General features: G+C 33.2%; 1 protein-coding gene across 4 annotated transcripts in view; it reads left to right on the forward strand.

Moving 5' to 3' along the window:
• Nucleotides 1-24,476, forward strand: part of LOC148613703 (uncharacterized) — a 58,666-nt gene that overhangs the window by 24,197 nt on the left and 9,993 nt on the right. For all 4 annotated transcript variants that reach the window (XM_088587225.1, XM_088587227.1, XM_088587228.1 and 1 more), the window contains 2 exons: nucleotides 60-295; nucleotides 2,449-2,602. In XM_088587225.1, coding sequence (XP_088443351.1) covers nucleotides 60-295; nucleotides 2,449-2,602 — 390 coding nt within the window. The remainder of the gene's footprint in view (nucleotides 1-59; nucleotides 296-2,448; nucleotides 2,603-24,476) is intronic.

Consider the following 24,476-nt stretch of genomic DNA (forward strand, 5'->3'; position numbering starts at 1 on the left):
GGGTGGATATTTTTTGTGTACTGGTAAAGTGCATTATATTTTCACTAATATTTATTTAGATGCTCACAAAGACTACCCCTGGCCAAAGGCATTCAATCACTTGATTCTAAACAACAAACTAAGAGACAGAGAGTAGATTCAGCTGGAGACACTGCAAAATCAATGTTTGAAACAGTCAGTGACCTTCAGAGGTTAGCATCAACTGTTTATGGTCATTTGGGTATTGCCATGGCAGCTAAAAGTCAGATTACAGATGCTTTGCATTTCTTAAGACTGGGATTAAGACTGGATCCAGGTGTGTATATATGATACATGGAAAATGAAAACTAAAAAAAGATTTAAAGTTGAATGTCAAAGGGCATGGAAGAACCAAAGATAATCATGGCTATAATTAGGAATAACACACAAACAGGGATAAACATACAACAAACTACATATATGAATTCATTAGCAATTGATGCTACTGAAAATAGGAAACATGAATTTAATATAAAATTCAGACACTGCCTTTGGTAAGGTGATTCATGGTGTAGAAAAACCAAAACCCATAGTACAAACGTTGTCTTTTTGGTCTATATATGCTATACTTTTATGTGACAATAGTCCTTTCAATTTTTTAGATTTGATAAAACCACATATTAACCTCCCACCAAAATCAACCATATCAAGAACCATAACTCTTAAGTGCTAATTTCATGTACAATCTATATAAATTTTATCTCAGATGCACAACACCCAAGTGAAAAACTAAGACTGTTTGTGTGGCTGGTAACTGATTCTGATTAAGAAATATATACAAATTTAGTTGTTTTTTGTCATGCGTAAATCTGATTTTTATAGACTGCTACTTAAAAATTCAATAAATCAGTGAATTCTGTAAAGCAACAATTAAAATCTGTGAAAAAGTTCTTGATATACATATCTCTCCCTTATAATTATCTGGGTGATTGAAGTCCTTTATACTGTCACTGTTCTTTTGAACAACTGAAATGATTTGACAATACATTCATTGATGATATACAGTCAAGGACGGTAAATAACACTTTGGCTCCGCCTACTTTTCTGCCCTTTGCATGAACTTCCTGTTTTATATCCTAGTGTCAATATTGATGGGCCCTTGTGGTGAAGAAAATGTCATAAACATGTAGTAGAAAAATTCAACTAGATTTAAAAAATGATTGGGATTACAGTTGAAGACAATAATAGTATATTGAGTAGAAATAAAAGCAACATACAAATTTGGCACATATCGGAAAAAAAATGTTCAGTGCAGCCTTACTTTAGTCCTGATTCTAAGCCTCATCCATGTATTGTTTTTATTTCATGTCAATACACAGTTACTGTCAGTATAATTCTGAAACAAAACAAAAAAGTTGTAATGTTGTGGGAATGGAGTGTAAGTGTCATTTTGTATCCTTTTTCCAAGTACCGGGTACCTTACCTGTAAACCAATTTATTCTAATAGATTCATTTTGTTTTTACTGCACTCACAATTCCCTAGATTAATTTTCCTGAATTTCAATGAATACAAAAAACCAATCATGCACAATGGAAAATTTTTGAATTAAAAAAATGTATGCAAAGATAAGTTGTTTACAAGGCCTCTTGTATATGATTTAAATTTGTGTAAAATGATGCATATAATTTTTTTTTCAAAATAATTACAATGCATTCAGGTGTTTGATAATTTTGTTGTAAGTTGTAAAGGAAAGTAGTCATAGGCAGATCCAGATGGGGCCCCAGGGGGCCAGGGTCCCCCCTTGTGTCGTAAAAAATTGGTTGATTATATAGGAAATCACTGAGCTATGACACAGATGGTTCCCCTTATAAGCCAGTTAGGGGGTCCCTCTTATGTGAATCTCTGGATCTGCCTCTGATTGTATTTATGCTATTGCCAATTCAAGGCTTCAAATTAATGGCTGTCTGATGCCAGGTCCAGGACCATCAATTTCTGACCTTAGACCTTTAAAATTTCTTTTACATGGATCCTTGACCTTCAACCCTGTTAACTGACTTTTCATTTAATCTGGACTTTTGCTTTTCCTCAAGTAGACCTTTGATTTGAAACTTGCAAAAGTCCAGCATTCCTTTTCATGAAATATCTTAAGTGTAAAATTAGTCATATGTAAGTTATGATGTCATAATATATCAAAGTGTTATGACATCATAACTTACAACTATTTTTATGGTAACAATTTTTTTATGAAATCAACTACAGGACCTCTCTCTGTTGGAAGTAAATTTAAACCTCTGCCATTCCACAACATTCTTGTGAACAAATTTAGAATCAACATCCTTGAATGGAGTCAGATGATAGCACATCACCAATTTTCATTGAATATTCCAAGATTCCATGATTCATTCCACAACCATAAGATTTCACACTTTATGTTTCCTTAGAACAATTTTGCAAATAATGAAATTTATAAAATTTTACTTTAATTTTAGGAAATCAGGACAATTTATACAACTACTGTGTGCTCCTGTTAAATACCAACAGAAAAGATGCCTCCAACACATGGTGTCATGGCCGACAAATAGAAACAACATCTGATAGCTTCCATCTCTCAAGTATTCTGAAACAAAGACAAAAGAAGTTACGGTAATATATTTATCTTGCATGGCTGGCCATGATATGTGTTTTCTATACCAGTATTTTAGCCTTTTGCTTTTACATAAGGAGGAGTATTCTGGTATTGTTAAATGTCATTTCTGGTTCCATATATGTAAGAGTTCTGCTTCATATAATTAAAGCGAGAAATCCAAGGAGCATTTATGGGTGATTTATTATAGAATGTGGCCTTGACACAATATACAAAGCTATACCCAATCATTAGAGAATGGGGACTCAATTGCAATCACCATGTACATGTACTTCCATCAGTCAGTCTGTCATTTACTCCTGGTAATTATAAGTTAACAGATTACTCAGCTTCTATTGGAGGGAATGCTTAAATATTTTGGCACATTGCTTTTGCATGATGACTTGTATAATGTCTCCCCTTTCCTGATTCTTTGCTTATGTATTTCCTGTTAACTCAATTTACTGTATGAATGGTTTATTGAGGGTATTATTAGCCTGACATAGCATGTAACATCTAGTTTCCATTGATATCTGTTAAGATACTAAGTTATTTTCTGTGATCTATCAAAAACCCACCAAGGTTTCTGCCGTATAGAGGATGTTTATTTCATTTTTACTACATGTGGTGAGGGCAAAGCTTTTGTAGTTTTAAACTGGTTTTAAGCTGTTATTTCAGTTGACTGCTGGTAGTCTGTTGTTGGTGGATTTGTGTAACACATAATCTGGGTTTTTTTTTTATTTCTGTTTTAAATCAGACCTTTTGAACTGAATTTAGGTATGTTCATTGTATTACATTTTTTTTCACAGTGGCCAAATTTAAAAGGGGAGGGTTGTGGTCATGCCAAAATTCTTCAACCCCGACATAATTTTTTCGTCTGTTCTAAGAGTAATCAAGGGAACCAAGGTTATAGCGATAATCAAAAGAATGTAATCCAGGGACAAAGACTAGACATGGAAAACAGGCACACACAACAAAGAACATAAAGTAACTAAAGTCATACATACAAAGTAATAAAAGTAAATAAGCAACTAGGACTCTTGGAGCATGGACCAGGTGCACCGGTAGGGTAAGCGTCCTCTGCTTTTCTAGAAACAGCCACTGAGTTGCTCATAAAAAGTCAAGTCCGGGGTAGACAAATGAGGAAAGGAAAACTATGACCCGTTGAATAAATCAGTTTTCATGGTGCAGATGGATACACCATAACAATCCATGAGTTCATGATGACGACCATAAAACTTCTGTAGTGATGACTTCAATCTTGTGCAACATAAGTGAGGACTCTGTGGCTTCTGTATGTAATGTTTCATTTTCACTTTCAGTGGGGGCGACTATTTCACTGTACCTGTGTATAATGTTTTTTTCAGGCCAGCTTCAGCCTGCCATGTGGTGTGAGGCTTTCCTTGCTTTCATTGTAGACCCATGGATGGCCTGGAGCTGACATATTTCATTCCATTGGGTTATTGTCTCTGACATATTCACCATATTAATTCTCGTTATGTTATTGAAGAGGTGTATATTATTTTCATTGTACCAGTGGTTATGGTGCGAAGAAAATGACGTCCCCATTCTGATTTGTTGTTTTCTTTCAGAGATTATGATGTGTAATTAAGTTTAAAAAAGGCAAAAAATCTTTATCTAATTTATTGCCCCCATGGTGTTTCTTGCACAACCTTGAAATTGTGTGTCATTTACAGGTAGATAGAAATTTAATTAAATTGTACTTAGGACTATGATATCTTGTAAAATATGTGCAGATATTTTTAAGTATTAATTATAACCCCACTTTATGATTGGGTAATATATTTGGATCACCTTGTTGATCTGTCATTCCATTCACCCAAATCTCTTCACAATTATCTCTGCGCCAAATGGACAAATTTGGTGTGGGACTTTTTATAGATTAGATGCGCATTGTAACTGATTTTGATGCTATACAGTATATGAACTTTCTGTTTCATGGGGCTTCACAATGTTTTACCATATGCAATGATACTGGAAATTTTCATCACAAAAATCTCAGCTCCCAATGGATGGGTTGATTTCAAATTTTGTTTGCGGCTTTGTATATAGCCATACATTGGGTTTTGTCTGATATCAACTTCCTGTAAGGGTGGGGATAAACCAAGTACTACAACCCTTACAAATTCATGCTGTCCTTGAATTACAATGTATATAATAATAAGTTCCATTTCTGAATTTTACAAATTATTTTCACCCTGAAACTAGTGTGAGTCAATATATCATGTTGTCCTTAAATTATCTAATAACAAGTTTATCCATTTCTGAATTTTACAAATTATTTTCTCCCTGAAACTATGAATGCCAAGTTTAATTAAATTCTGTTGATTTTCATTATGATAGGAAAATCTGTCTTCAGGGCAATTGGTAGTATGTATACCGGTATCACTTGCTTTGTTTTAGTATATTCCTATTCAGTTTATTGAAATTGATCAGCTTTCTAATTATTTAAATTCTCGACCATCTAGGTACTTGAGATATATGCAGTGTCATTTTATTTTAACTTTCCCATGTTTGGTCAAACTGCTACACTCTAAAAAATGTGTTCACATTTGTAAATGTCTAGCACTTGAGGTAGTCTCGTGTTAACTGCATGGACTTAATCAATCTGTAACAAATACTGTTAATATATTAATTTTCATGGTTGTGTATCTTCGCAGATTTTGTCAAGTTACTAATTTGTGGGTATCAATTTTCGCAGTTTGAAAAAATGATTAGTGTTACATGGAGTTAAAAAGCCATTTTGCAAGTACTATTTTTCACGCTTTTCACTCCACCATGAAAATAGCAAAAAATAGTACATTGGGAAAATTAATACATTTGCAGTATTTTGTTTACACTTCTTCATGTTTTGGGCTTCAATTGCTGGTTAAATCAAGAAAACAAAAGTGTTAGCATGTAGATTTACCACAACACTTGTTACTCCCATAGTGGTATTAATTCAAAAAATTTGAAAGATCTTTTGGAGACAATCAGTTCAAAACTATTATCTGAATATAATAGCATTAAAACCTATGATTTTTCAACACTGTATACTTCGATTCCCCATACCCAGTTAACATTATACATTGTTCTTCCAAAAAAGATGGTACACCTAGATACAAATATATAGTTCTTGGTAGAGACTCCTCATACTTTGTAAGAAATAATTCCAAATCATCTTCCAGATATATAGAAGACGATGTTTACAAAATGCTGGAATTCTTAATCGACAACATATTTGTCCAGTGTGGTGGACTTTTTTTTTCCACAAATGGTCCGCATTCCAATGGGAACAAATTGTACTCCTTTACTTGCTGACCTATTCCCTCACTCTTATGAGGCTGACTTATATCTGATCTGATCTGAATGACAGAATATCGTTTGGCTAGTTCCTTTAATCTCAGTTTCCGCTATATAGATGATGCATTATCTTTAAACAATCCTAATTTCAGGGATTTGATACATCGCATCTACCCCAAAGAACTTGAGATAAAGGATACTACAGACTCTGTGAAGTCAGTCTTATATCTTGACCTACACTTAGAAATCAATGGTAAAGGAAAACTATTGATCAAACTTTACGACAAACATGATGACTTTTCATTCAAAATTGTCAACTTTCATCTGTGGCAACATCCCTTCAGCACCTACATATGGAGTGTTCATATCACAACTCATACGTTGTGCCAGAGCTTGCCTAAACTACGCAGACTTTTTGTATTGTGCTAGAACTCTAACAAATAGGCTTCTGGAACAGGGTTATGTTGCTACAAGATTGAAGTTTTATGGTCATCATCATGAACTCGTGGATTGTTATGGTGTATCCAACTGCACCATGAAAACTGATTTATTCAACGGGTCATAGTTTTCCTTTCCTTGTTTGTCTACCCCAGACTTGACTTTTTATGACCAACTCAGCAGGTGTTTCTAGAAAAGCAGAGGACGCTTACCCTACCGGTGCACCTGGTCCATGCTCCCAGTTTTTAGTGGAGTCCTAGTTGCTCATTTGCTTTTGTTACTTTGTATGTATGATTTTAGTTACTTTATGTTCTTTGTTGTGTATGTCTGTTTTCCATGTCTGGTCTTTGTCCCTAGATTACATTCTTTTGATTACCGCTATAACCTTGGTTCCCTTGATTACTCTTAGTCAAAGAGAGGTAACTTTGTCATTCCTGTTGCAATGGTAGCCTTCTGTAATATACCTGTCATTCCTGTTGCAATGGTAGCCTTCTGTAATATACCTGTGTCATTGATTTAAAATTACATTATATGGCATGTATATCATTTGTTGGTGTATAAATAAGTTTTTACTGATTTTTATTAATCTGAAATTGATTAAACGATATGTAAATGGAAAATATGCAGTTTTAATGAAGTTGTATTTCATGCATGTTTGATCCTTGCAAGAATGATTGTCTAATACACCAGTGATGTTATTATCTTTCTTTTTTCTATTTCATTATATGGGGGGAAAAGTTTTTAGAACTGAACTGATGTGTGAATAGGCAAACTGAGTAGTGAAAGGTCATTGAGAATCATTTTGTGAATGCCTGTATTTAGCTAAAATATTCTTACATGACACAATATACTTTAAAATTAATATCCATACATATTTATTTAGTAACCTCCTTCAAACACTGCCAATAGTAGAGATGATTGGTGGTGTAGCAAAACCCACCGAAGAAACATTGCTTTTTAAATCCCACACAAGAGAGTTGCAGGCGTATAACGTTTTTGACCCTTCTGTCTGTCTGTCTGTCTGTCTATGCATCAATCACAACTTCTTGTTGCCTGGATAGTACTTCCATTTTTTGACTGATTTCTTTCAAACTTTGATGATTGGTTAGTAGCATAAAAATATTGGATTGGATTAATTTTTACAGAAATTGGTCAAGGGGGGCCATTTTTTTTTTCAGAGGGAGACTTAGTAAAAAATGAATGATTTAGGCTTACCATCAGAATAGCGCCTCCATTTTTTGATCATTTAAGATTCCTTAATTGTTTGTATCATGTTCAATTTCACGAAAGCCTATCAAGTTATATGTTACTTTGAGGCTTATATGAGATTGATTTAAAATGCTGAATACAAACTTTCCAATGATTTGTAGGAGTTGTGTCCTTAACCTTAGGTCTACCTCCTTAAATCAAGAAAACACTAGTGTAAGTATGTGGGTATTTTTTTTTTCATTTGCTAGATAATTAATTGGCTGACTTGGTCAAAGAGAGGTAACTATGTCATTCCTATTCCAGTGGTAGCCTTCAGTAATATACCTGTGTCATTGATTTAAAATTACATCACATTTGATGCATATCATTTGTTGGTATATAAATAAGTTTTTACTGATTTTTATTAATCTGAAATTGATTAAACAATATTTAAATGGAAAATGTACAGTTTTTATGAAGTTGTATTTCATGCATGTTCAAACCTTGCAAGAATGATTGTCTAATACCACAGTAATCCAAATGAAACATTTTTAGCATCAATTGTTGGCCTACTTTCTTTTGTCTATTTCAAGATATGGGTAGAAAAGTTTTTAGAACTGATGTGTGAATAGTAAAAAAGAGTAGTGAAAGGTCATTGAGAATCATTTTATGAATGCCTGTATTTAGCTAAAATATTCTTACATCACCAAATATACTTTAAAATCAATCTCCATATATATTAAATTAGTAACCTCCTACATTAAATTGATACTTTAACAGTTTGTTGAATGGAAATATTACTAATATTTGGAATTTTTCCACACATGATGATTCAAGCACTTGAATGTACTTCAAACAGATTAATTTGATACAGTGAATGAGAAAGCTCTTCCCTTTAAGTACCAATCCGTATAAATTTTAAACACTGTCAATAGATGATTTTCGGTATAGCAGAACCCACTGAAGAAACAACGCTTTTTACACCCCCACACAAGAGAGTTGCAGGGGTATGTTTTTGACCCTTCTGTCAGTCCGTTCGTCTGTCTGTCTGTGCATCAATCACAATTTCTTGTTGCCAGGATAGCACTTACATTTTTTGACTGATTTCTTCTAAACTTTGATGAATGGTTTAAGTAGCAATAAAATATTAAATGGGAGGGATTTTCACAGAAATTGGTCAATGGGGACCATTTTTTTTCGGAAGGGGACTTAGTAAAAAATCAATGATTTAGGCTTGCCACCAGAATAGGACTTCCATTTTTTGATCAATTAGGAATCCTTCAATTCATGGTGAATGGTAGGTAGCATAAAATATCTTGATTGACTCGTTTGGGATTGTTTTTCACAGAAATTGGTTCAGGAGGACTGCAAAAGAAGCTTTTGAAAGACTGCAAACGTGGGGGGTTATTATGAGTGTGCTAAGTAAGGTTCACTAATTCTATCTACATATGTCATATGTTCAAGTAATTATATTCCTTTCTACATGTATACTAATCTACATTTTTGAAGAAAACCATACATTACATTCATCTCCCACTTAAGGAGGTTGACGTAGGGTAAGGGACACAAGCCTTACAAATCATCGGAACGCTTGTATTCAGCATTTTACATCAATGTCATGTAAGCATCAAAGTGACTTTGACTGATTTCATTCTGTGTCAAATGAAAGCTTGATAGCCTTTGGTGAAATTGAATATGATACAAACATATTATTGACTTTATGAGTTATGTTTTTGTCATGCATGTTATGCATGGATTTTTATAAAGACTGCTACATAAGTACCAGTCCAAATAAAAGTCAGACACTGTCTATGGTACAGGTGATTCATGTAGAAAAATCCATGGATCAGCCGATGCTGTTTTGGTCAACATATGCTATATTTTTATGTTGCAAAAGTACTTTCTGTATTTAGATCTGTACTTTTTTTAAAACTACACTTAAACCTCCCACTAAAATCAACCAAAACAAGCCAAATCAAGAACTATAACTCTTGCAAAGTGCTAATTTCATGTAAAATCTATGTACATTTTATCTCAAAAACGCAAATTAAGACTGGTTATGTGATTTATAACAGTTTCTGAACAAGCAATAAAACTGAATTAGGTGTGTTTTTGACATGCATGAATCATCCTCTGTCTGATTTTTAGAAAGACTGATACTTAAATACTTATGGGATATAATGACACATAAGCCTATCAATCCATGCATATCTTTTTACCTTACTTTAAAGGAAACTCTATTCTGTTCAAAAGGAAGAAATTTTGTTTTTTTGCGACATATCAATTTCAATTAACTTGATTTAATTGAGTCAAGGTTATTTCCTTCTACAAAACATTATTAGTCTTGATAAGTATCAGATAAAACATTTTTCAAAGTGCATTTAGTCTATTTTTTTTTAATGACTTTTTAGTTCAATATAAAACTTCTCAAAATTTTGTGTTTTGTTGAGGTCTTAAGGAATATCTTTCTGTTTGATCCACATACATGAGAAAATGCTTTTTATCAATCGCCATGACACTTTTTTCTGATCTTCTATAAATTTTGCAATTTTTCAGCTTATATAATAGTGTATTTCACTTGATTACTTTTTCTCTATTTGCCAGTATCCCCTTCCCTGTTGAAATGATCCCTAACTGACAGTATTTTTATCCATATCAGCCCCCAAATTACCCAAGTGAACACTCTACCATTTGATTGACCCTGCAGTAGATAACTGTGTATGTAGATACCAATTACTGTGAAATTTTCAGTGTTACTGACCAATTTTTTAGGTTTTCGTGGGTAGACAAAATCACAAAATTTGGTTTTGCAATTAAATGGAAATTTCCTATTGGTTTTTATACTGAAAACTACAAAGCCACAAATTTTGTGGAGTTCTTTATGTATATTAAGTTCATTAAAGAAATAACCCAAGAAATTTAGATTTAGCGATTATATATTTTTGGTACTTGCAATTGCTAAAATTGTTACTTTGTATGTATGATTTTAGTTACTTCATGTTCTTTGTTGTGTATGTCTGTTTTCTATGTCTGGTCTTTGTCCCTGGATTACATTCTTTTGATTACCGCTATAACCTTGGTTCCCTTGATTACTCTTTAACTAGTGGAAAAAATTCTTAAATTTAATCCCTGCAGTGTTCATGTACAAATAAGATCTCTAGGAACTTCAGAGTTATAATATTCAAGTCTTTAAATGCATTAATTATCATGATTATAGTTAAAAAGATGTGAAATCAGTCTGTCCAGCAATAACTGGTGAATAAAATGTTACTGCCATTGCTGTTTTCGAAACTTTGAAATATCTATGGAACAACTGGTCCATTATAATTTTATTCTCAATGGAAGAATAATGTTTTGATAGTCCTTACTCTGTTGAACTCAAAAAACAATTCTGGGCATTTTTGCCAGACCTTTCAGGGCAATTTCAGGACTGAAGTACTCTTTATTGAAAATAACAGACAGTCAGACAAGTTTTGCATTACTAGTCATGTTACTCTCAAAGCTTTAAACTGAGTTGTATAGTTCTATAATCTTGTCATAAACAACCAGTGATGAAAACTATATGGATCCTGTTGTCACTTTGGTTATAAAATGTGTATTGTCCATTTGGTTTTTACTTGTTACTTTTTCCATCCACCTAAGTCCAGGTTTGGGTCCATCTGCTTTAGGGACCAGAGATGGACTTGAACTCCTAACCTTTTAGGATGACCATCTGCTCGAGATGTATGTGAGTATAAAGTGATGCATCATACAAGAAAAGTTATTATTTGTCTGTCTGTCTGTTTATCCCTACATATTAGCCCTATTTGTTATTTCTAGCTGTTAATAGATTTAAATCACACTTTTATAAAGTTTTGGGATTGCAAGATGAAATTCTTTAAGGAGGTAGACCAAGGCTAAGGGGCATAAGTCTTACAAATCATTGGAACGTTTGTGTTAAGTATTTTACTTCAATCTCACATAAGCATCAAAGAAACTTGGGTTGATTTCATTCTGTTTCATATGAAAGCTTGGGAGGCTTTGGTGAAATCAAATATGATACAAATATATCACTGATTTCAAGAGTTATGTCCCTGATCATGAAATATATATTTCTACATGTGCTAAAATGTTAAAAAACAAGATAGGTGCTACCTTAAATTTTATTCAATATTTTTGTATGTCTTTTTAAAAAATGATTGATTAGTGCTGTTGGTTTGTAGTGATTGAAATGTGCTTTTTTGTCATGTTATTTAGGATTATTCATGAGATTTCTAGTGACACATCAGATTATCGTACATGCGATTAGGTTGAGTTTAGGGTCCTTGGTGTTGTATTACAAAATGTACTTTAGACTTGCATGCACATAAGTCCCATTGGTTTGTTAAGGAATTATGTGTAAGTCATATGAGTGCTTTGTGAATGATGCCCTAGCAGTCTTTCCAAAGGTTCCTCGGACTGTCGGATATCACTGCTAAAAATGTGACAAGACCGGTAAAAAAAATCTGGATCGCCAGACTGGAAGTCCTGAAAATTTCGGATATTAGTCATTCTTGATTCAGATCGTAATGGTCGTTAAATCTTGGTTTGGTCCTGAAAATAGTATTTCATCACAGGACCCAATGTCCTGAAAAAAAATAACTGAACCTTGGGAAAGACTGTGCCCTACTCTCTGCAAGTTGGTTGTTGGTATATTGTGTAACAAAGTGACTGTTTGTATTTCTTCTTTGTTTATCTTATGCAGTGACCATTATATAAGGTTTAGCTTGTCTGGTCCTTTGTTGTTACTAGTATTTTGGTATCTTTTGGTGATGATCTTTTGCCTCTGCCCTCAATATCCTCTTATTTGGTTCTATACCCCACTACACAAAGTGGCAAGGTATTATAATTTATATGATACTCTCCCAAAAGTTGCATGTCTGTCTGTCTGTGGTGTTCGTCTTCTTTGTTTTGAAATTAACTAATGTGTGGTGATCAGGGTTAGATTGAAGATTGAAAGGGAAATCAAGTGAACATAATTGGAATGGTAATTAAAACAATATTATTAAAGGATAGCAACCAGAGAGGGGAAATATAGACACACACAATAAAACACATGAAATAACCAAAATTGAATGTACAAGGAAAGGCTCCACTAAAAATTTGGAGAACAGATCAGGTACTCTGGTAGGGTAAGTGTCCTCAGCTATTCTAGAAACATCTGCTGAGTTTCTAAAATTTTTACAAATTTATGATCATTCTTTAAGATCTCAAGTGTTTGATTGGTGATTGCTTGTAAGATAAGATTATACTAAACCTAAATTATTTGAAAGTTAGGTGGAGCCAGGGACTTAACAAATAAATATTATTCATTTTAGTTGTAAATTTTATCTAAGAGAACTTACTATCTAATTTGATATTGAGTTAAATTTGTATTTATTTTCCTTCCACATTCCTGATTCTTATGAGGAGTGGTACAAGTAGAAAAGCATCACTAATTTAATTCTTCTTTTATTCCCTACGTAGCTGTCCTTATCACAGAGCTATTCGTTTTCCCTTGTTAATGAGGAATGAAAAGAAGAATGTGACAAAAACACTAATGCAAGTCAACGACAGGTCAATTCCTCTGTGAAAACATTCGTGAAGGCTTTTTCTAAAGGGAAACATTCTGTGTTATGTAATCAAAACAGATTTTATGCATTCTCATCTAAGTAATCATATCCTTAACTACAATTTTAGTATTGTAATGCATGTTAAATAATAGGACAAGGGATGTTAAGTTCTGATGTGAACCATTTTTAGCCCACCTGGCCGAAGGCCATATGAGCTATTGCCATCATTTGGTGTCCGTCGTCGTCGTTAACAATTTTTCAAAACTCGTTTTCTCTGATACCACTTGACCAATTGGAACCAAACTTGGTATGAATGTTCCTTGGAGTATTCTGCTTAGAACTTAAGTGGGGATTTTTGATCCATTGAAAAACATGACCGCCATTACTAAAAACCATTAGGTTTAGCATAATTATTTCACATGCTGAAATGACCTTTATGATAAGGCCTTCTAAAGGCTTCTGGGATCAAAGTTGTCAGGCGACTCCTTGTAAGATTTATTGCCCTTGAAAGATGAAAAAAGACTTTTTTTTACAGTTTTCAGCCAGTATCTTGAAAACTAGAATAGATAGAAAAAAGAAACTATCAATCACAGAAATGATCCTTAAGACAGTCCTACTAAAGTATTTTTGAGTGAAAATTGTTGGAGAGCTCCTTGTTAAATTTATTGCTCTTAAAGACAAACTTTAACCAGGTGAGCGATTCAGGCGCTTGGGAGCCTCTTGTTTATATTTTCTGTCATTTGACATTTAATCAATGGTATCAATTTCAAGGGATGTATAAGATGTTTCGATATTACCGGTACATAATAGTAGAATTTCACATTTTTGTGCTCTACATGCAATACCAAGGGATTTGGGCCTACAGATTTTCTGCTTAGCACATTATTACCAGTCAGAACAGTTTATTGGTATTGTTTGTAGGTTCATTTTGTATGATTAAATTTTTATAGTCCCATTTTGTAGGAGTTTAATAGGGATCTTGGTATTTGTCTGTCCATTTGTCTGTGCACAACTTTTTCATCGAAGCTTTCTCTTCAACTATTTATCACAGCCACATGATATTTTAACGGAAGCTTATATTGGTATGCCATGTCATGAAAAATAAATTCAGACTGAAGGAACATCAACTTCCTGATTGATAACTTTGTTTATATTTTGACCATATAGTTACTTGAGTAGGAAATATGACAAAGCTCACAGCTGTTCTAGTTTGCTAGAACTTTTATTTGAACAGTGGCATTTTTTTGGGTTATGTTTAACCTATTCCTTTTCATTTTCTGTTCATGTGATAGGGGTATGTAATTTTACCTATGTTTGTACATCTGAAGATGGATCCTTGAATTGTTGTGCTGGATAAATAATGATGTAATAATACAAATTGTTCTCTATGTAATACTTCTACACTTACAGGTCTGAAAATCATTGTTTTTAAACCTTTAAAAGACTTGTTTAAATAACTTAATATTCTTTGCACTAGATGATCTGTCCCAAATGCCCAAAAAGAAAGTCATAAGAATTATAAAAAATATGAGCACTATATACATTCTCATCTTTAATATGCCCTGAGTATTTTAGAAACTTTGGTTTGAAACATTGCATAGCCATGACTTTTTTGCACCTAAAATATTATAAGGTAGAGAAAATTTGGTTTTCTTGCTTTTTTGTAACTTCCATTCAAAGGCAATTTTAAGATTTACATATTTGACTTACGGTAACCCACTTAGGGCAACCACAGTGGATTTTCATTGCTTCTTGTCTTATGCTAGATTTTCTGTCTCTTGCAGTGTTCTTCCAGGTTTGTGTAGGTCAAAAGCTAGAACTTATTTATAAGATATACCCCTTTCTGTTCTAGCCTTTAACTAGAGATCTGATCTTGGTTTAGTACTTTGGCCTTGGAATTAAAGTATTGGACTGTGGATTTTTTGGCTTAGAATTATTTTCTTTTTGCCTCTTTTATTCATCATTTCTCCCTAGACTATGCAGTAACACTTAAGAAAGACTAAGTTAGGATTTTTTTGGAATTTTTCTGTCCATTACCATGATATGGGTATTGTGTGGACATCAGATTTTGTTGAAATTTTGTAGGATAATTTGACAGTACATGTACATGAACATATTATACTATATTTTGATTATACAAATTATACTTTATCACTGTTTTTGTGCCTCATATTTCTGCAGGGACCTGAGGCATTTGGCTATACATGTATATATCAATTTTATTATTTTTTCTTTTTAATTAGATACTGTGATAGTATTATTGTTTGTGGGCTACCAGTTTTCGTGGTTTTCGTGGGTAGGCTAAACCACAAAATTTGGTTCCCCATGAAGAGGAGATTTCCATGGAAGTATATACTGAAAACCTCAAAACCACAAATTCAAGAATCCACGAACTTGTGTTTCTTCCCTTTTCCACAAAAATTGACATCCACAAATTAAAATACTTTCATAGTAGTTGCTTTCAAGGATATAGCTCTTGTAAGATTGTATATAAAATAACAAAAGAAAAAATGAAAACTCGAATCAAAAAGTCAAAAGAGATTTAGGGAGATAAACATTTTATGTACCCAGTACATTTATTGCAATAAAAGTGGGCTTTAAATAAAGAAATATCTTTGTGAGGTGTCTTACAAAAGAATTTATGATATCAAAATTTATGACATGACTTTGGAGGTATATAAACGTTTATGATGTAAAAAATGCAAGCTTTTAGGTATAGATACTTATTATTACAAAATTTATGGAGTACTTTAACTTTTGTTTAAGTTGTGAAGTTAAATGCACCTTGATATGAAGGTAGTCTAGGGAAAAATTTTAAAAAAATAAAACGACAATGAATATGGTGAATTTGTCAAAGAGACAATAACCCTATCACGATGAAAAAATGTCAGCTCAAGGCCATTCATGGGTCTCCAATGGATGACAAAGAGGCCCTCACCCCACAGGACAGACTGCAGCTGGCCCCAAAACATTATACTCAGGTACCCCATATACTCCAGCGGCATAAAATTAAACTGAAAGTGAATATGAAACAACTTGTACAGAGGCCAGAAATTCCTGACTTGCGATTGGTGCAAACAATGCAGCAAAAAATGCAGCAGGGTTAAAGTACTTTGGTGTGATTACAACCATCCCCCTTTTAAATCTGGCCAACCTGTGTAAAATTAATTGCTGTCAAAATTAAATGATAAAAACCTGTGTAGACTGAACAACTATGTTATATCTGTATGCACTGAACAGTAGTTCTGATTAGCTAAACCAAGTAAGCTGTCAGGAGTCAAAATAAGCACTTTTTCTGTTGGCCAGCGGAAGTGAACTTCACAGCCTGACTAAAACCAGCCCCTACTGTCCACTGCAGACTGTCCTGCATGTCTTGTTTCGTTTTCACTTTCAGTGATATGAGGGTCTCCTTATCGTTCATTGAAGTTTCATGGGTGGCCATGAGCTGATAATTTTTATCCTGGTGGGGTTGTTGTCGTTATGACATAGTCATTGTTTGTCCATTCTCTATATATAGCGAAAATTATGGGTTGGCTTCAGTCAGACTGAAAAATTATGACATTTAAACCTTAGTCAAACAGAGTTTGCCCACTTTGCTAACTTTTTTTTTGGAAGTTTTCTATTTATCATATTATAAGAGCTTCACTCTGTACCAGGTAACATACCAACTACTCTACCAGTTGGACAAGTTTTCTTATTACTTCACATGCCCTTTGTAAACAGAGTACTTGTATTACTTCATTTTTCATTGGGTACCAATTTTAGCAGTTTTTTGTGGTTTTCGCAAACCATGAAATTTGGTTCCCAACGAAATGTAAATATCTCTTTCAGTTGTTTGATAGAGCTATCAAATCAACAAATTAAAGAATCGGCGAATTTATACATTTTTTTCCCTATACCACGAAAATTGTCATCCATGAATAAAAGTACTTTCACAATAAATGAGAAAAACAGAATATATGTTCAGCTTTATACTTTTCAAATTTTGGGTAGGATTTTTTTTTAACAAATCCCAACTTAACCCCCGAAATTAAAGTATAGAAAAATTTGTAAACCTGCACTTGCTTCTAATCATTTGGAAAGAAATACACACACAGTTGTAGATTCAGAGGATATGATTTAGGATTTGAACCAATTCTTTTTTGTTTTTGTTTTTTGTTTTGTTCTGTTTTGTTTTGTTTGTTTTTTTGTTTTTTTTGTATGAAAGTTTTGTTAATGTCACAAATTTGGGGCAGACATGAGCAAATAATGGCCTGAACACCCCTTCTCTTTTGGTATTCCTTGTATTGCTATGTCCTTTCAGTGTTTCTGGCATTGTTATGTCCTTTTGGTGTTCTTGGCATTGCTATGTTCTTCAAGTGTTCTAGGCATTGTTTTGCCCTTTTGGTTTTGCCTGGCATTGTTGTGTCTTTTAAGTGTTCCAGGATTGTTTTGTCCTTTTGGTGTTCTTGGCATTGCTATGTTCTTCAAGTGCTCCAGGCATTATTTTGTCCTTTTGGTATTCCTGTCGTTGCTATGTACTTTCAATGTTCCTGGCATTGTTTTGTCCTTTCTGTGTTCCTGGCATTGTTTTGCCCTTTCTGTGTTCCTGGCATAGCTATGTCCTTTCTGTGTTCCTGGCATAGCTATGTCCTTTCTGTGTTCCTGGCATTGTTTTGTCCTTTCTGTGTTCCTGGTATTGTTTTGTCTTTTAAGTGTTCCTGGTTCCATTGTTTTGTCCTTTCTGTGTTCCTGGCATTGTTTTGTCCTTATAGAGTTCAAGGCATTGTTTTGTCCTTTTGGTATTCCTGTCGTTGCTATGTACTTTCAATGTTCCTGGCATTGTTTTGTCTTTTTAGTGTTCCTGGCATAGCTATGTCCTTTCTGTGTTCCTGGCATTGTTTTGTCCTTTTAGTGTTCCTGGCATTGTTTTGTCCTTTCTGTGTTCCTGGCATTGTTTTGTACTTTCAATGTTCCTGGCATTGTTTTGTCCTTTCTGTGTTCCTGGCATTGTTTTGTCTTTTAAATGTTTCTGGCAATATATTGTTTTGTCCTTTAAGTGTTTCTAGCATTGTTTTTGTCATTTTAGTGTACCTGGCAACATATTGTTTTATCCATTTGGTGTTTCTAGCATTGTTTTGTCCTTTTTGTGTTCCTGGTTCCATTGTTTTGTCAATGAATATCCAAACACAAATGTATTTGTACTTTCAGTATTGTTTTGTCTTCTCATACCTCCTTAGGAAGGGATTGTAGTCTGTATCTGCTTTCAAGTAGTTACACATTAGCATCCTGTTTACGAGATGATATTTATTTGAAATTTAGGGGTGGCAGGGCACCAGGTACATATGAGTCATTTCTTTTAGTTAGTTTGTCTGAAAAGTTTGGGGTTTTGGTATTGGCATTTTTCTTAGTGCATCTTACATAAGAAATTCGGATTGTTGTTTTTATTATCAAAACAATCTAGTAAAGCCAAGAGTTTTTTTTTCTAAAGTTGTCAATTTTATTTTTATTTTTTTAGCATGCATTTGAATCCTGAGTAATCCAAAAACCTGTCTAAATTGAATGAGTATTCTAAAAAAAAAACTGTTTAAATTGAATCGTGAGTATTCTAAAAACCTGTTTTAATTGAATCCTGAGTAATCCAAAAACCTGTCTAAATTGAATCCTGAGTATTTTAAAAACCTGTCTAAATTGAATCTTGAGTATTATAAAAACCTGTTTAAATTCAATCGTGAGTAATCCAAAAACCTGTCTAAATTGAATCCTGAGTATTCTAAAATCCTGTCTAAATAGAATCCTGAGCAATCCAAAAACCTGTCTGAATAGAATCCTGAGCAATGCAAAAACCTGTCGAATTGAATCCTGAGTAATCCAAAATCCTGTATTAAAACTAGACTCTTTTTACATTTTAAAAAGACATTTTACATTTGTTTTAATGTATTTGAACCTTAGAAAACCAAACACTTGTCAAAACAGAAAAAAAGAGGTTTTGTATATACAAGTTTTACTGTTCATAACTACTTTATTTTTAGGGGTCACTTGTCATTATGACCTTTATGCAAACTAATTCAGGATTATAACCCCTCATCAATCGGCTTTAAACTAGTTTTAGCATGAATTTAAGAAGAAATAATTTTTTTCTGTTTGTTTCATTTATCTTTGTTTTGTCTGTTAAATCTTAAAAGGTCAAAGGTCATATCAATAGATAGTTTATTTACAAGATAACAACTTTAGGTGTGGTAACATAAGTTGAACATTGTCTTCTGATCGAATGTGACGAAAAACCAAAAGAATTTTTATTGCATAATATTTTACAACTTTGATGTCTTCGTGGGTTGTCTGAAAGCCATATATTAAAATAGGCTGGGTCATTTAAATTGTGAATAAAATGAAAGAACTATGAAGGATATTGTCCACTTACAAAGTTTTAATCGTTCTTTTATTTCAATTAAAAATTTTCAATGGCTTGAAAACTTCAGTTTTTCAACTTCTGAAATCTGTTGAGATTTTTAATGATGATAGTTAGGGGCATACTATTTTATTCTTAGGGGAGACTGACAGGTTTGATCCGGACATAATACATTGGTATCTATTTTAAAAAGTGTGTGAAATTTATTTTAAATGCTATACAGCTGAATTAATTATTTTCATTATGTGTATTATTCAGTAGAATCTGAAGGCAAGAATATTTTTTTCTTAGCAGATATTTATTTACAAGAACTGCCAACCCCATTTTCAGAATCATTGGGTCATCCCCATATAATCTTCCCGGTTTGAGGGTATTTGTTTGGTTTGTTAGTCTTCATACCAATTCAGGGGCAAATACTAACACTATCTTGTACTGGGAGGCTGAAAACATCCTTGGAATTAGCCAAATGGCCTAATAAGCCCATTTCAGTATGCTAACTTCTTGACATAACTCAGGATTCAGTGGTCCTTTTAAAAAAAATTGTTAGTGTAAAATTAGTCATAAGTTATAACATCATAGTAAACGAAAGTATTGTGACTTCATAACTTACGACTAATTTTACTCTTACGATTTTTTGTGAAAAGAGCCACAGCCTAGTTAATTATTTTACTTCTGACTTAATGGAGTAGCTGTCCCAAAGTATAGTGCAGCCTGCTCTGTATTGTGAGGCTTTCCTCATCGTTCATTTAAGACACATGGGTGGTCATTTTTTATGGGATTGTCGTCACTTTGAGATTTTCACCATATTTTAATGTCAAAATATGATGCATGTTCTGTGGTAATTGAAGTCCTTCTTTAATCTCTCCTTATATGAACAGATTATCACACTTTTTGTTTGTGAAACAGTAATCAGAAGAACCAAGATTATAGCGGTAATCAAAAGAATGCAATTCAAGGACAAAGACCAGACATGGAAAACAGACATACACAACAAAGAACATAAAGTAACTAAAATCATACATACAAAGTAACAAAAGCAAATGAGCAACTCAGACTCCACTAAAAAATGGGAGCATGGACCAGGTGCACCGGTAGGGTAAGCGTCCTCTGCTTTTCTAGAAACACCCGCCGAGTAGCTCATAAAAAGTCAGGGTAGACGAAAGAGGAAAGGAAAACTATGAGACGTTGAACAAATCAGTTTTATGACGCAGATGGATATACCGTAATGATCCACGAGTTCATGATGAAGGCCATGAAACTTTTGTAGTGATGACTTCAATCTTGTAGCAACATAACCCTGCTCAAGTAGCCTATTTGTTAGAATTCTAGCATGATACAAAAAGTATGCATAGTCTCGGCAAGCTCTGGCATAACGTATGAGTTGTGATATGAACATACGTGGGTGGTGAAGGGATTTTGCCACAGATGAAAAAAATGATACATTACAAAAAAAATTTATGGCATACTGGAAACTTAAATTGTTGTTTAAGATTACTATGCTGAAGTGATGTACACAGTTTCCTGGACACGTTCTGGCTACAATAATTCTTGGTAAAATTATATAGTTATAGCTGTATTTTAAAGGGGAAATATTTCTTTTATCATGATAAATACTTTCTGTTTCTGATAAACCTATGTTTTTTTGTACAGATATGATCTTATCATCAACTATTAAGTATTTTAACCTTATTGATTAAATATTTTAACCTTATTTTTCAATTTATTTATTTTCATCTTATATTATGTTTCATTTGAAAAAGGAAACAAGATATTTCCTGATACTTAGAGATTGTCCTTGCCATTGTGTTTGTACATGTATTTTTTATGACTTTACATGTAGGGTAACTTTTATCTTGTCCATGGTTTTTATGTAAACAAACAAAGTATGAAGTCCATTGACATCAGTTCAAAAGGGTTCCTGGGCCAATTATAAACACAGAGGCTGACACCATGAGGGTTCTAATATCTATGTATCTATTGGCACAGTTTAGGCCAAAATTAAAATTCTTTTTGTTTCACCTTACCCTACCTACCCATAAAATAGGCCTTACCCAAAAAAATGTTACTGCTCTTCTGTGACAAGATTTTTTTCTAATTTTCAAAGGAACATTTTTCACTACTTTGATCATGTTTTTTATGTCTGGTCTTCGTGTCTGGATTACATACTTTTGATTTCTGATAGAATCATGGTTCCCTTGATTACTCTTGAACAGAATCATATGAACGTTTGAAAAAAATATTTTCCCTACCTACCTACCTACCCAAAGCTAGGAGCTAAGGTCTTATCTAAAGATTGTTAGCTTGTGAAGTATGAATTTCATGGATTTAAGTATGGAAATTTTTCAGCATTTTGTTAATATTTTGAAATAATTGACCAAAAACAATCAATTGCACACAACATATGATGGTTTGTAGCTTTAATATATTTCTCAAATTATTCTTTGGTTTATATATTTGTGACTTTTTCACAGAATCAAATTTGGCAATTCTGACTGCTAATGCCACTTTAAATTTGTGGTTTGAGCAATTCCATGAAACTCACTGAAATTTGTACCCTATGAACTATGGTTTTTTTCGCAGTACATGTGTTTTGTTTAGTCAACAGTTAATTTTAATTTTTTAATTAGTTTCTCAGAACTGGAAGATGGGTAAATACACTTCTAGTAATTAGACCTTGTATCTGCCTTGACTTTATCGGTGCATAATTTTACCTACCCTAGGTTTACCTCCTTAAGTTTCTTCATGTGATCAGCGTACCTATTACCCTTTAGAACAGTTCATGTGGGAGATTCTCCCCCAATAACACTAGCACATATAGGAAAGACCTCCAAGTAAAAAGCTATTTTTTATGCAAAAAATCAGTATCTTTTTTTTTCACAGAAAATATAGTAATTTACAAGAAATCTCTTGTAAATCTTGAATTTTATTGTCTGATATTCTCCGTTTTTCAATGATTTGATTGGAGCACCCTACCCATAATGTGGGAGGATTAACAGGTATGGATCATGCTACCAAAACAATAGGGTGACTTTGCAGTTCAAAAAATTATGGAATCCCATTATAAGTAACTAGTAAATACTCCATTGTGTAAGTAAAAATAATTGAAACATGATCAGGGGTTAATATTGTTTAATTTTTGGTTTCTTATCTAATATTTAAATCATTGTTGTGCCATTAGTGGACTAGAGTCTTTTTCCTGTCTAGCACATAATGGACCTTCTTATGGAAGTTTCATTCATGGTGCAGTTATTTCAGCTTATAACTAGGCATATGGTATAACATTTACAATCTTATCATCTTTTTCTTTGTGGGTGAAAAATCGGACAATACTGAGCAAACAAAGTTCTATCAAAGGAATTTACTATTGACACTTCTAAAGTTAAAGTTTGATATTTTGAAAGAACAAATGAACATAAGGGGCCTCAATCCTATGGCAACCTAGGTATCTATCTCCCTGATGTATACAGATACAGAATACAGTGAAATCTGTCAAAACCAAACTCCCTGAGGACTTTAAAATTGGTTTGGTTTAGAAAGGTGTTCAGTTTACCATGGTTTGAAATACATTTGAATTGATATAAGGGGCTTTAACAAGTGTCTGGTTTAGGCAGGTTTTCAAATCATTCAGGTTTCGGTTTAGAAAGGTTTTACTGTATATGAATGGTGATTTAGGAAGAAATGTATCAAACCTATTTATTGATAAAATTCCAATGTTTCTTTAATTATAAGAAGTACTAGTCCATTTTAAAACTATGCAGAAATAGTTATTGAATGTATTAGTTCCACCTTTGAAATATGCATGTGTACTACATACTAAAAATTGCATTATTTAGATGAGATTGTTTTCTTTTTTAGCTTTTCACTCAGTTCATATCTAAAACTAAATGGTGTAAGTGTTTGTAGTTGAATTTATGTGAAATAATTTCCAGTGGTAGAGCTAATTTATAAATGGTCACATGAGAGAGGTTTCTTGTTTACATATTCATGGTACAGTATCATACCATAAATTTGTTCATGTGACACCTGCTTTTGACTAGAGACATCTTATTGCTATGAAAATATGATCAATTAGCCGATTTGATGGTCAATCTAGAGGATTAAAACAACTTAACATTTGTTTTAATTGATAATTTTTATATCTGGCCACACAAGGTAGGACAGTATTATGTAATACCCTACGAAAATTTGCATGTCTGTCTATCCCCTGACATTTCCAGATGATAACTTGAGAACAGAGTAATGACTTTGTGTAAAATTTTGTACGGTTACTAAGTAGCATTAAGTACAGGTAAAGTTTAATTTTCAGCAAAATCAAAAAGCCAAGGCAGTTTATGAGTAAGACTATTTTGAACTTATTGCCATCCCCCCTTTTTCACCATTACATTGCGGGGTATCACTTAATGTTCCATTAGTGCATATCACAGCATATAAAATTTTGATGTTTTGTCGGCATGTAAAAGTGTTCAATGAAGCTAGCGCTTCATGTCCAGAATGTGAGGTCAACACTTTCACATGCCAATGAAAAATTTTAAAAAATGAAACCTTCTCTTATTACATTTCTTTAATATATGTAAATAAGATATACTTTGAAATTAGGCAATACACAGTGTTCAATAAATGTAGGCTACTTAACTGTGGGCATGGCCTATATAAATAATTCATAGATGTGTTTCAACGACTCATGAAACATCACATGTAAAGCCGATTATCTAATGAGATGATTATATCTTTGTGCAGTAAATTAAGGAAGTAGACCCAGGGTAAGGGACTCAACTCTTTGAAATCATTGGAACATTTGTATTCACTGTTTTACATCAATCTCATGTAAGCATCAAAGTAACTTGGACTGATTTCATTCTGTTTCAAATGAAAGCTTGAAAGACATTATTGAAATTTAATGTGATACAAAACATATCAATTTCATGAGTTATGTTCCTAACCATAGGTCTACCTCCTTAAATTGTAACTTAGTAGTACCTATAGAATTCCATAGGCATTTCAATGTAA

Source organism: Perna viridis, chromosome 6 (genome assembly GCF_037379345.1).
Source record: "Perna viridis isolate PV_CMFRI_1.1 ecotype Kerala chromosome 6, ASM3737934v1, whole genome shotgun sequence".
Taxonomy (NCBI): Eukaryota; Metazoa; Mollusca; class Bivalvia; order Mytilida; family Mytilidae; genus Perna; species Perna viridis.